Source organism: Lissotriton vulgaris, chromosome 10 (assembly GCF_964263255.1).
Source record: "Lissotriton vulgaris chromosome 10, aLisVul1.2, whole genome shotgun sequence".
Classification (NCBI taxonomy): Eukaryota; Metazoa; Chordata; class Amphibia; order Caudata; family Salamandridae; genus Lissotriton; species Lissotriton vulgaris.
In genome coordinates this window covers 279,711,866-279,725,674 of record NC_141698.1, presented here as the reverse complement: position 1 = coordinate 279,725,674, position 13,809 = coordinate 279,711,866, and the positions used below count along the sequence as shown (strand labels likewise).

The window sequence follows — 13,809 nt, the reverse complement described above, 5'->3', positions numbered from 1 at the left end:
ATCGGAGGAGGAGCCCTCCTCCTTGCTGGTCCAGCGGGTTTCAACAGACTGCAGTGAAACACTGGGTGTATTCTTAGGCTCCCAAGTAGCCGGAGTTTGTAGGCAACCAGGTTTATCTTATTGACTACTTCGTAAGGCCCAATAAAGCGAGGATGGAACACACTTCTGAGCTTAAACGTATGTTCCTGGTGGACAGCCAGACACGCTCTCCCACCTTGTACTCAGGCCCTTCCGCTCTCCTTCGGTCCTCCCATGTCTTGTATACCACCTTGGCCCTGCGAAGGTTACCAGACAGCTTCTTGTGTAGGATCAACAAGGCCTTAATGCGGGCCTGTACCGTGGGTTGGTCCCTCACCTCTGACGGTATTTCCACGGGGAGAACTTTTGCGGCATAGCCGAAGTTGGCCATAAAAGGCGAGATACCTGTGGAGCTGTGCACTGCATTGTTGTATATGAGCTCCGCCCATCAAAGCAATGAAACCCATGATTCCTGAGCGTCCTCTGCGTAACAACGCAAGTACTTCTTCAGGGTCTGGTTGAGCCTTTCGGTTTGCCCATCCGTTTGGGGGTGAAATGAGGTGGACACCGCTACCTCTATACGTAGTGTCTTGCACCACGTCCTCCAAAAGCTAGCCACAAACTGGGGGCCTCTGTCCGACATGATCACCGTTGGAAGGCCATGAAGACGAACGACGTCTCTAAACAACAATTGGGCCGTCTGGCCCGCTGTGGGTAAGTTTCTACAAGGCACAAAGTGACCCACCTTGGTCAGGCTATCCACTACCACCAGCACTGCTGACTTGTCCCCTTCCTTGGGCAGCCCCGTGATGAAGTCGAGACTGATGGTGTGCCACGGATAGGGAGGCGTGGGCATAGGCATGCGTTTCCCTCTGGCTTTAGTGTGATCCGCTTTCCCTCTTGCACAGATCTCGCATTCCGACACCCATTTTTTGACCAAGACTGTCATGGACTGCCACCAAAATTTGCGCTGCAGTAGTTCTGTGGTTTTCTTGATCCCCGGATGACCTGCTAACGGTGACTGATGACACCAATAAAACGCCTTCCTTTGTAACTTCCGGGTAGGCAGAAACAATTTGTTATGAACGAAGGGGAAACCTTCTCTCACTGTTCTCCCCTCCTCTTCTTCTGCCCATTTCTACCATTTTTCGGTTGTTCTGTTTTTGCGAACTTCCCTCAGGAAATCGTCAGCTTTTACCATGCATATCACTTTCTCCTGTGGGATTATAGCCATCGGTGCATGAGCTTCCTGATCCTCTGTACTTTCTTGTCTTGATAAGGCGTCTGACTTACGATTGTCTACTCCTGGGCGGAAGGTGATGTGGAAATCGTATTCCGCAAAGAAGAGAGTCCACCTCATCTGTCTCTGTGTGAGATGACGGGCTGACTGCATGTATTGCAGATTCCTGTGGTCGGTATATACTGTGACCGAATGACGAGCTCCCAACAGATACGGCCGCCATTCCTGAAAGGCCTTCTTAATGGAAAGGAGTTCTTTCTCCGCAATGGTGTAATTGATTTCAGCGGTGTCCAGTTTCTTAGACAAGTAGGCTACGGGATGCAGCCGACCCGTCTCCTTATCTCTCTGTGAAAGAACTGTGCCTATTGCTATGTCCGATGTCCTATGAAAGGTGCATCCAAATGAGGGTGTCTCAACACCGGGGCCGTAGTGAATGCTCTCTTTAATCCTTCGAAAGCCCTGTCAGCCTCTGCAGCCCAAACAAAGGGTATTCCTTTCCTCAACAGACGCGTGATGGGAACTGCCTTGAATGAGAACTCGCTGATAAAACGTCTGTAAAAGTTCGCGAATCCCAAGAAACTCTGCACTTCCCTGATGTTCTTGGGTTTGGGCCAGTCTATTACGGCTTGAACCTTGCGTTCAGACATGCATAACCCCTTTGGGCTGAGATTCACCCCTAGAAATTCCACGTCAGTCATGCTGAACTCGCACTTACTTAATTTACAGTAAAGTGCATTTTCCTGAAGTTTCGCTAACACCTTACACACATGTTGGTAATGCTCATGGATTGTGTCTGAATAGATGAGTATATCATCTAGATACACTATAACGAACAGGTCCATGAACTCTGATAACACTTCATTTAAAAAGTACTGGAATGCCGCTGGGGCATTGCATAGCCCGAACGGCATTGCCAGGTACTCTTACAACCCATACCTTGTCTTAAAGGCTGTCTTCCACTTGTCCCCTTGCCTGACTCTCACCAAATGGTAGGCACCTCGCAGATCTAGTCTGGTGTAAATCACTGCCTCCCTTACCTGATCTAAAAGGACGTTAATGAGGGGGAGCGGGTATCTGTTCCTGACCGTATTTTTATTCAGAATTCTGTAGTCACAGCAAGCCCTCAATTCTCCATTAGCCTTTGAGATGAAGAACAAAGGGGAGGCCGCTGGTGATCTGGAGGGGCGGATGAACCCCAGCTTAACGTAATTGTCTAAGTACGCCCGAAGATGTACTGTTTCAGGCTCTGACAATGCATATACTCTACATGTCGGAAGCACTCTGTCTATCAAGTCTATCCAGCAGTCGTATCTTCTATGAGGGGGAAGAGTCTCTGCCTTTGCTTTGTTAAAGAGACCCGCAAAAGCCTGATATTCTACTGGTAGACTTACTTCCTTTTCCACCGCTGTCGCAACGTACCATGGCGACGCTAGAGCGGTCGCGGGAGACTCACTTGCCGTCACAGTGTACTCTACAAGCCTCAGAAAAAAACCTCACCTCCCTATCTGCCCAATTCACCTCTGGGTTGTGCTTACAAAACCAAGGGATCCCCAATATGAGCTCATACTGCGGTGCATCGATGATGTTGAGCACTATATTCTCAGTGTTGCTTCCCGTCCACCGATAGGACTAAGCTAATTTCCTCTGTCTGGGAAGTGATCTTTCCTGATTTTAATGGCTTCCCGTCCACCACCACCACTTCTTCCGGAATCTTTTGTGCTACTCTTCCTATGGACAACAGTCGAACCAAACCACTATCAATAAAGTTGCCCGTTGCTCCTGAATCCAACATGGCCAGCACCTGATGCACTTGTGACCCCACAACCAAGCATCCTTGTAGCACTATATGAGCCTCTGTGGCTGACGGAAGGTCAGACACAAGAGAGGGTATCTTCATACCTGTCTTCTCATCCTTAATCTCAAACTCAGAAAGACCTCCATCTGCCCCTACTTTGGATACCGTTGCCCTTTTTGTCTTAAAGGAAGGGTTTTGTGTCTTAGGTTTCGTAGGGCATTCACGCACGTAGTGTCCCTTTTATCCACAATACATACATAGACCCTAGGTGCGTCTTGTCTCTCTTTCTGTACGTGACAAAGGAGCCTGTATTGCTCCTATCTCCATTGGTTCTCCTCCTGCCTCTCCTTGCAACGCCTCCTTTTTTGAGCCCTTCTCTCCACCTCTGTCATGTATGCGCCCATCCAGACGCAACAATAGACTGACCAAATCCGCACACGTGCGGGGTTGAGGGTCTATCCTGGCTATCACATCCTTAAGCTCTCCACACAGGCCTTGGTAAAAAAGAGACATGTGCTTTTCTTCAGGCCAGGCTGCTTCCGTCACCAACCTGTTGAAGTTGGTGTGGTATGTGACTAGATCCCCCTGTCCCTGTCTCAAAGAAAGCAACTCTTTGTCAGCACTGAACAAGGTCGTTCTCCTGTCTAACACCCCTTCGAACGCAATCCTGAAAGCATCCCATTCCTATAGCACTGCGTCGTTGTTGTGCACTAAGGGAACTGCCCAGTTGGCTGCATCTCCACTATGATAGGAAATGGCAAAAGCCACTCTCGAATGATTAGTTGGAAACGAAGACGGCCGACAGGAGAAATGCATCAAGATCTGCGTAAGGAACACCTGAACCTTATGGGGGTCTCCCATATACCTCTCAGGGGTTGCCAGGGGTATAGGTGGAGCTACCGTGACCTGTATCGGGGGTACTGCCGCTGTACTAGCATCAAAGGGATTCCTATTTGTCCTGTCCACCCTTTCCCTCAGCGCAGCCGTTTCTAAACCTGATGCGGTAAGTTCCTGTTGTAAGGTCTCTAAAATATGTACTACATCCTCTAGCGTCGTCATTATAGCCACCGACTTGACCAAGAGGAGCACACCTTCTTGGGTGCGCAATTCTGTCAGGTTCTGCTCGCTCCTCAGGGTCAGGAAGATGCTATAAGGGTTCCACTTCCAGATCGTTCCGAACTCTGACTGTAATACACAGAGTTCTGGTCAGTTCAGACAGGGGATAAAGGACGGAAGGGAACTGCAGGGAAAAAGGCTCTGTAATACATAAGCAGACACCATTAACACACTCCACACATCGCATTTGCTACTCTCATTTGCTACTCTCATTTTGGTCTCACTAAACAATAATCACCTTAAGACTCAGAACCTTTACACCAAAGAATATCAATAAAAATCATAGATCCTCTCCTTTCCAAGAGACAACCAGCCAGGCTTCTTAAAAGGGAACAGAAACCAAAGCCAAACAGAAACGCTTGCTGAAGTCCTATGTCCTTTCCTACTCCAAGGAAGTCTTGTGAAACAAATACTATACAGTACATGGAGCGTCTTCAATCAAGTCTCAGAGCGCCTAAGCTCTATCATAAAACCTGCCCAGCGCTCCTCCTCTCCGGGGATCAACACACTGTCCTGAGCCAGTAATCCGTTATTTCCTCAAACAAAATACACTAGCGCTCCTCCTCACGGGGGATCAACACGCTTCTCAATCCAGCACCTTAAGGATTGTCCGGCACTATAGCTCTTCCAGAGTGGCTCCTCCATCCGGAGAAGAGAACCGTCTGATTACAGCTCAGCCGTAACACGAGCAAGTCTGAGGGTTGTCCCGTTCCTTTACGGAAGAACCCTCGCCGTGTTCGAAATGCTCAGAAGTCAAAGAGAGACGGAGCCAAGACTCTACTCCTCTCTCCCTACCTGGCCTTGAAGAGTGTCGAGGTTGCGGGTTTCCTACAGGGTGGGTCCTCTCCCTGCTACGATAACCGCTTCTCCGTCACTCGTGTCCTGAAGCAACCAACGCGGCTGGAACACAGTATTGCGCACGCGCGGAAGTGCACGTTGCTTCGTTTTAACCGGGCCTTCACCGCAAAGCACCCTGGGATTAGTAGTTCACTTACTTTGGCAGGCGCAACTTGCTAGATCCTGACAATTCTAGCCTTGATCATTTCCTGTGTATCACAACTCCTCAGGTTCTCCACGGTTTGGGTGACAAGAGATCTAATTTCGGCTCTGGCTACCTCATCTGTGGCTATCTTAGGCCACCAAACCCTCCTCAGATCATTTTGAAGTGTGACCCGAGTATAAACTATATTTGATTCGTCAGTGGGCAGCCCGGTGAAACTATTATCTGCTAAGGCCAGTACCAATGGGTTGTGGTCACTTTCGAGTCTGGTTAAGACTTCCATGTCGACAACAGCAGGCCATAACTTCAGATGGACCAGAATGTAATCAATTTGGCTTCCATGTCTGCCATTATCGAATGTATTCTTACCCATCATATCTGATTTTACCCTGCCCTTTACTGCCCTCAAACCTAGGTTAAGGCACAGCCCTTTAAGATACATAGCAGATTGTGTCCACTTCCTTATGGGTGCCAATTCCAACTGTCAAGTCAAGTCAAGTCAAATGATTTATATAGCGCGCTACATACCCAGAGGGTCTCAAGGCGCTTGAAGAAGGGTGGGGAATTACTTGTCGAATATCCAAGTTTTAAGTTGCTTTCTGAATGCTAGGTGGTTCTGAGTGAGGCGAAGGTGAGTGGGAAGTGAGTTCCAGGTTTTGGCTGCCAGGTAGGAGAAGGATCTACCTCCCATGGTGGTTTTGTTGATGCGAGGTACAGTAGCAAGGGCTTGGTTGGAGGATCGTAGCTGGCGGGAGGAGGTGTAGAAGGAAAGTAGTGTGTTGAGGCATTCGGGTCCAAGTTCGTAAAGTGCTTTGTGTGCGTGGGTTAGGAGGCGGAAAGTAATCCTCTTATTAACGGGGAGCCAGTGGAGGTTTTTCAGGTGACCAGAGATGTGGTCTTTACGTGGGATGTCTAGTATGAGTCTGGCTGAAGCGTTCTGGATGCGTTGGAGTTTTTTCTGGAGTTTTGCGGTGGTACCGGCGTATAGGGTTTTTCCGTAGTCCAGGCGGCTCGTGACCAGTGCGTGGGTGACCGTTTTTCTAGTCTCAGTGGGGATCCAGCGAAATGTTTTTTTGAGCATGCGAAGAATATTGAAGCAAGACGATGAAACGGCGTTGACTTGTCTGTTCATAGAGAGTGAGGAGTCCAGGATGACGCCTAGGTTCCGTGCGTGGTCCGTCGGGATGGGTGCTTTTCCAAGGGCCTCTAGCCACCAAGAGTCATCCCAGGCGGAGGGGGAGGTACCTAGGATAAGGACTTCTGTTTTGTCTGAGTTCAGTTTTAGACGGCTGTGCTTCATCCACTCTGCTATTTCTTTCATTCCTTCATGTAGGTTGGTTTTGGCAGTGTTAGGGTCTTTGGTGAGTGATAGGATCAGTTGAGTGTCATCAGCGTAGGAGATGATGTTGAGGTTGTGTTGGCGTGCGATGGCTGCGAGGGGGCTCATGTATACGTTGAAGAGGGTGGGGCTGAGGGAAGATCCTTGTGGCACGCCGCAGATGACTTCAGTGGCTTCTGACTTGAATGGTGGGAGGCGGGCTCTTTGGGTTCTTCCGGTGAGGAACGAGGTGATCCATTCCAGTGCTTTTCCTTGGATTCCGATGTTTCTGAGGCGCTGTAATAGAGTGTTATGACAGACTGTGTCGAAGGCTGCGGAGAGGTCGAGGAGGATGAGGGCGACTGTGTCTCCATTGTCCAATAGAGTTCGAATGTCGTCTGTTGCTGCGATGAGGGCGGTCTCAGTGCTGTGTTTGGCTCGGAAGCCGGACTGTGAGGAGTCGAGGGATTTGTTGGTTTCGAGGAAGGCGGTGAGCTGGTTGTTGACAGCTTTCTCGATGACTTTGGCCGGGAATGGAAGGAGCGAGATGGGGCGGTAGTTTTTGAGTTCGGTGGTGTCAGCTGTGGGTTTTTTCAGAAGGGCGGTGAGTTCTGCGTGTTTCCAGCTTTCCGGGAAGGTGGCGGAGTTGAGGGAGCAGTTGATGACGTCTCGGAGGTGTGGTGCTATGATGGAGTCTGCTTTGTTGAAGATGTGGTGAGGGTATGGGTCTGTGGGGGATCCTGAGTGGATGGAGTTCATCAGTCGGATGGTGTCCTCAGTGGAGATTGGGTTCCAGTCATTAAGGATGTTCAAGGGGGGTGAAGGTCCTGCAGAGGGTTGGGTGGGTTGGTCTCCGGGTCGGTTGTCGAAGCTGTTGTGGATGTCTGCGATTTTGTTGTGGAAGAATGAAGCTAGGGAGTTGCAGAGGGCTTGAGAGGGGGTGATGTCGTTGGAGTTGGCTGAGAGGTTGGTAAATTCTTTGATGTTGAATAATTCCTTGCTGTTGTGGGCGTTATCTAGACGGTCTTTGAATGCGGCTTTCTTGGCAGACCGGATTAGTTGGTGGTGTATGCGGGTGGCGTTTTTGAAGGCGTCCCTGGTGCTGGTGTTTGGGTCTTTTTTCCAGGCCTTCTCGAGGGAGCGACAGAGTTTCTTAGATTTCTTAAGATCATCGTTGAACCAGGAGGCCTTCTTGCTGCCTAGTTTGATTTGACGTTTTTTCAACGGTGCTAGGATGTCGGCGCTGTTGGATAGCCATTGGGTGAAGTTAATTGCTGCTTGGTCGGGGTTTGAGGAGTGGGCAGGGGGGTTTTGAAGAAGCGATGAGGAGATCTGGTCGATGGTGATTTTGTTCCAGTTTCTTCGCAGAGTAGGTTGAGGATGGTTGTGGGTTGTGGTCTTATTGTAGATAAAGTGAACGCAGCTGTGGTCCGTCCAAAGGAGAGCTGTGGTGTGACTGAAGGGGACATGTTTGCTGGAGGTGAAGATAGGGTCGAGTGTGTGACCTGCAATGTGGGTGGGGGTAGTGACAAGTTGTTTGAGTCAGAGGTTGGCGAGATTGTCCAGAAGGGTGGTGGCGTTGCTGTCATTGTTCTTTTCCAGGTGAAAGTTAAGGTCTCCCAAAAGAATGTATTCCTCGGAGGGGAGGGCGTGTGGGGTGATAAAGTCAGTGATGTCGTCACTGAATTGTGCACGGGGTCCTGGAGGCCGGTAGAGGAGGGTGCCTCTGAGTGTGGTCTTGGGGTCGGTGTGGATCTGGAAGTGAAGGTGTTCGGCGCTAGCGAGGTTGACGTCTGAGCTGGTTGAGATGCAGATGGAATTCTTATGGACGATAGCGATGCCTCCTCCTGTTTGGTCGGTGCGGTCCTTACGGATGATCTTGTAGCCTTCCGGGATGGCAATGGTGATGTCTGGGGCTGATGAGGCGTTCATCCATGTTTCTGTTAGGAAGGCGACGTCCGGAGAGATGGTGTCTAGTAGATTCCAGAGGTCGATGGCGTGCCTGTGGACCGAGCGGGTGTTGAGCAGGATGCATTTTAGGTGGTTGGTGTCAGATAACTGTTTTGTATTCGTGGATGAGGAGTTGTTTTTGGTGCCGTCGAACTTGCAGGAGTTGCAAGAGAAGGGTCCATGGATGTGTCCAGGAGCGGCTTGGATGCAGTTGGGGAGACGGCCGGGGTTTAGGGCTAAGAGGGTGGTGGCGTCGTATGTAATGCGGGAGGGGTGGGTGGTACGAGGGCCAGGGGGTCTAGGGCTGGGCGCGGTCCAGGCGCGGACGGGCGTAGACGGGCTTACCTTTGGCGCACCTTCGGCGCGGCCACAGCTCGTGGACGCTGCGCGTTGGGACATCTGTCATAAATGGTTATTGGAGGGGGAGGAGCGTGGGAGGGGCAGAAGGGAGGCGGTAGCGTGGAGGGGAGGCGGGCCAGTGGGAAGCACAACAGCAAAAATGGTGGTCGGAATGGGAAGCGAGATCGGGTCATTAGGCAAAACGTAAACACAACACAGAGTATGCAGAAGGTAATACCAAAGTGAGAGACAGTGAAATGACGCGCAGCTTGGCAGGGCAGTCCCCTTACTCTGAGTATTAGTAAGGAAATTCTCCAAGAGTGTAATAGGTGAAGAAACTTTCCCACCTTGAAGGCCCCTTACATAAACATTCACAAGAAGAACATTAAAGCACTCAGTCGAACAGATCCTAGTAACCAGTATATCGGGACTATCAATTGTTATCTCTTCCACTGAGACTCCTTCACACTGGCGGACCCAGGTGGTCAAGCTACCCACTGGTCTCCCTCTATGGCCTTTAACTGCCGGTTTAGAAAAGTTTAAGAAACCAGTGCGCAATAAGGGGGCAACCACCCAGGTTTCCTGAAAACACAAAATATCTCCCTGATCTATAAACTCCACCCAGTCAGGCACACAGAATCTGGACTCCAACCCAGCTATATTCCAACAAGAGAGCTTAGTGGGGTGAGGGGCTGGCAAAAAAACCTTTGCGGTTGGGGCGGAGATGTTTTGATTAACTAAATTAGTAGGACTCATATTTACTAAGAAGGGGTAAGATATTAGTAGTTCATTAACACTTAGGCGTGGTTAAACTGGTAAGTCATATAATCGCCTCTCAACTGGCGCAGTAGTGTGTTTTGCCCCTGACGATGGGGGGGCAAGAACAACCCCTTGTCAGTCATTATCTTCAAGGGTTGACAGAGGTGCATATCTATTATAAGTCACGGGGGACTGTGTTGGGGCAAAGCCCACGCTCCCCTTAAAATGAGTACTTTCTATTCGGGGTCTTACAGATGGCAGGTAAGGTGCTTTGGGGTAAAAATCACCTAGTTCCCATGTTACTATGCATCCATCTCCCATTTGAGGTTGCCAACTTCGAAGGTAAGGGATCACGCGGTTATTCCTAAAATTTACTATGACCAAGTCTCCTGGTATGTCCTTAGTCATGTGTCCTAACCACCCAAACCCTTCTGACATTCAAAATTCTCCCATCAATATTGGGGGGGGGGGGGGGGGGGGGGGGGCGGTCTATTTTTGCTTAACCAAAATGCCACTTTTTTTTTTCTTGTTGTCCCTCAGTTTTCCCAGTTAACAGTTCTGGTACCCCTGAAAGAACACACACATAGGGTGCGGCCTCTGGCGGTAAATCAATGCGAGTTATACTTCAGTTTATTCTGCCATGATTTATACCTATCCCATCTAAGTTTGTACAATTATTAGTCTGCCCCACTGTGGGGACAGCAATCCCCTTAGAAGGGGTGGGACCTTTATATGGTTTTGGGTCCTGTAGGATAGGGGATGGAATTTTCGGATCTACAGATTGGGTTGAAATAGTTTTCGGTGTCCCAATTATTTTAGCCACTGTGATTTTAGCCGAGTTCACAGTTTGATTGTTTTCTACCAGTTTCTTAATTAGTCCGGCATTGGCGTATGTTACTTCCTCTATGTTTCCCACCTTTTCTCCTATTCTCTTTAGTCTTTCTACTAGCGGCAGAAATAAAGATCTCACTAGGAATTCAATTTGCGCCAGTAAGTAGATCTAGTGGTGGGGTAATATAGGCACTTGCGATCCTAGGTTGGTCTTCACAGATCTGGGGGTACTAATAATAACCTTTGGGGGGACTTAGATACACTTTAGCTTGTTTAGCCAATCTCCCCCTGTGCTTAGCACCCTTACGCTTCCTTTTTGTAGTTGAAGCCTGTCCAGATACAATACGTTGCATATTGTCGTTAACTGGAGTGGATGGTATTCCCAAACAAATTTCCTCTGGTATGATTTGCACTTCAGGTTCAGCACTTATATTCCCCATGGTTAAATCAGAGCTAACTACCCTAATTGAACCATGTCCTCGCTCCACGGAGATACCGGAAGTAGTAATTGTATTAGAGTGCTCATCGACACCCCCTAATGATGGAGGAGTTAGAGGGAGTTCAGATAGCCTCAAAGAGGATCGTTTTTTGGATAAGGTTTCTAAGGATAAGCGTTGTTCAGCCCTCACAATTTCCCGTTCTATGCCCGAAGTTAACCGTGTTAAATAATGATCTATTGACCCCTTAAGCGAACCTCCCTGTGAGATAACAGTTTTGGGGCCCCCTTTTGTGGTCATAATGACGCTTGAATGTATATGTGTGACAAAATTATATCAAAAGCTAGCAAATATACACCCCTAAAAAGAAATAGTTATGTAAACAAATACCATGGAGTGCGATAAATAGGCCAACTGATGTAAGCTTACTTAGTTGTGTCAAAGTCCACAAAGCACAGACAAGGGGGGTTGCCCAGCCCGGCCACCTCAGACCTCTGAGGGCCACAGAGGGCCCACCCTTTGCCTGGGCTTCGCCCGGCGTGTCCCGTGCGCGTTCCAGCGACGCGGGGGCTTAAGGGTCTTTAAACTGCCTCCGGGCGCTGTGATGACGAGGTCAGGGGCACTGCCGCCAAGGATGCTGGAAAAGCGAGTCCTCCACACGGCGGTCGCAATTGTGGAAAAAACGGCGGCGGGGGAACTCGCAGGGCAGCAAAGACAGGACCAGGAAACAAAGCAGGTATGGCCAGTAGTTTGTCCCAAACACAAGTGAGGAGAGCCCGCTTCACCGGGGCTTCAGGGTCTTTAAAGCGCCTCCGGGCACTGTAATGGCGAGGTCAGGGGGCGCCGCCGCCAAGGATGCTGGGAAAGCTAGGAAAGCGAGTCCTTCACTCGGCGGCCGCAAGTGTGGAAAAAGCGGCGGCGGGGGGACTCGCAGTGCAGGGCAGCAAAGACAGGACCAGGAAACAAAGCAGGTATGGCCAGTAGTTTGTCCCAAAAACAAACAATGAGGAATCTAATGCCAACCTGTTTCTTTCAGATGCACAAGTTACTTACCTTCGGTAACGATTTATCTGTAAGAAACAGTAGTTAGTATTAGATTCCTTACAGCCCCACCCATCCTTCCCGTTCTGCAAACCGATATCTAGGGTTACGGTCATCCCCTTTCAGGGCCCTAGTTTCATGGCACCAGTGTTGGTTTTTATCATGGCTCTGCGTTTCTGGCGCGGAAAAGCTGTGTATAAGAACTGACGTCACCTCGCGAGGGCGGCTTCTCAGTACTCCGGCGACATCATACCGACGCCGATGACGGACACGGAGCCGCAGTCGACGCCTAATGATGCGCAGGGGTACTGCCACGCAAAAGTTTCTGGATCCAGTCTGATGCCTGGGGATATTCTAAGGTAAGGAATCTAATACTAACTACTGTTTCTTACTGATATATCGTTACCGAAGGTAAGTAACTTGTGCTTCTGCACCAGGACACCCAGCCTGCAAAGGCAGTGTGTGTGTCAGGGTACAGGGCCCCTAAGGGTGGCACAATAAGTGCTACAGCCCTTGGGGGTCTTCTCTCGTCACAATGCCCTGGGTACCTAGGGTACCATTTACTAGGGGCTGACATGTGTACTTCTGCCTTTCACTTGCCCTGGTCAGACAAAACTGGTGTGCAAGAAGTCAATCCTCAACCTCTAAAATAGAAATTTTAATTAGGCTTAATCTGTTTTTAAGACAAAGCATCAACAAGAAATACTGTGGGAGTAAGATTGTGCTTCACCTTTTTATTTGTTTAGGAGAGTGGGTGCTCTTGGCAACCTTCGCTACGTAAACATTGAAGGTTTCTTTTTTTCTGGTGTAAACATATAATTGACCCTGTGTGCCTATTATTAATTGCGCAAATTATCCCAGCAGGTCCAGCTGCCGGTCCTGCGTCAGTCATTACTGCTTCACCTGGACCCACCCGCATAATGGCAAATGTTTCTTCAAATATGCCACCTGCTGGTGGCCCACCACCTTCAGCATCAGGTCTGCCACCCTCATCTAATAATGTAATTGGACCACGTGTACCATTGGCACCCAATGGCATGTGTAAGTGCTTTAAAATCAGATGGTTTGGGCTGTCTGTGCGTTTACAAGCTTAAATATGTTATTTTCTGCACATTCTTGGTTTGGAGTGGAAAGACCTCTCTATTTCATATTCTCATGTATTTGGGTTTCTGCAACGTTTGTTTTTGAAAGATTCATCAGATACTATCTAGTTCTGCTGAAATGTTACACTGTGTTTGACATTAAAATAAGATGTGGCATTGAGCCACACTTGCGCCTACCCCCACTTTTAAAGCCTATTTCTGCTTTTGTTTCATAACGTTATACTTTCTGCTAGAGGCTTCCAACCTCAGAGTCCCCTCGTTAGAATATTCCTCAGGCAACAGACTGAGGGCCAGATGTAGGTAAATCTGAAATACCGATTTCTTAATAGTGAATTTTAGCGATTCTCTATTACGAAATCAGTATTTCCTATGTAGGTAAAGATTCGGTAAAAAATACTGAATCCTTAATATTCCTTATTACTGAATCTGTAATTGAGATTCGATAATAAGGAATACCTACACATTCATTTCTATGGGCTTAGAGGCCCATAGGAATGAATGTGAAGACATTTACTATTAACGATTCGGTATTACTGAATCGCTAATAGTGGGAGCACTTTCAAGGGTGCCAGGGTGTCAAAAGGACATCCTTTTGCACCCCTGAAATGTGCATGTGTGCACATGTGGCGCACATACATGCCCTAAGGGCATGAATGTGTGCCACATGGCACTTAACAACATTTTAAAAAGTAGTTTTTTTAAAGGAAATCAGTAATTACCACCAACTTGAAGTTGGTGGTAAATACCGATTTCTTAAGGCTCAAAAGCACTCTTTAATGTGCTTCCTACATTGCATTTAAGGAATCTGTATACCTATTCCTTAGATGCAAGAGCAATAAAGAATCTGTATTTACTGATTCCT

At 48.7% G+C, this 13,809-nt stretch overlaps 1 protein-coding gene across 1 annotated transcript in view; it reads left to right on the top strand.

Moving 5' to 3' along the window:
- Positions 1-13,809, top strand: part of SMARCC1 (SWI/SNF related BAF chromatin remodeling complex subunit C1) — an 810,451-nt gene that overhangs the window by 757,860 nt on the left and 38,782 nt on the right. Inside the window, exon 21 of the mRNA XM_086939759.1 lies at positions 12,709-12,885. Coding sequence (XP_086795885.1) covers positions 12,709-12,885 — 177 coding nt within the window. The remainder of the gene's footprint in view (positions 1-12,708; positions 12,886-13,809) is intronic.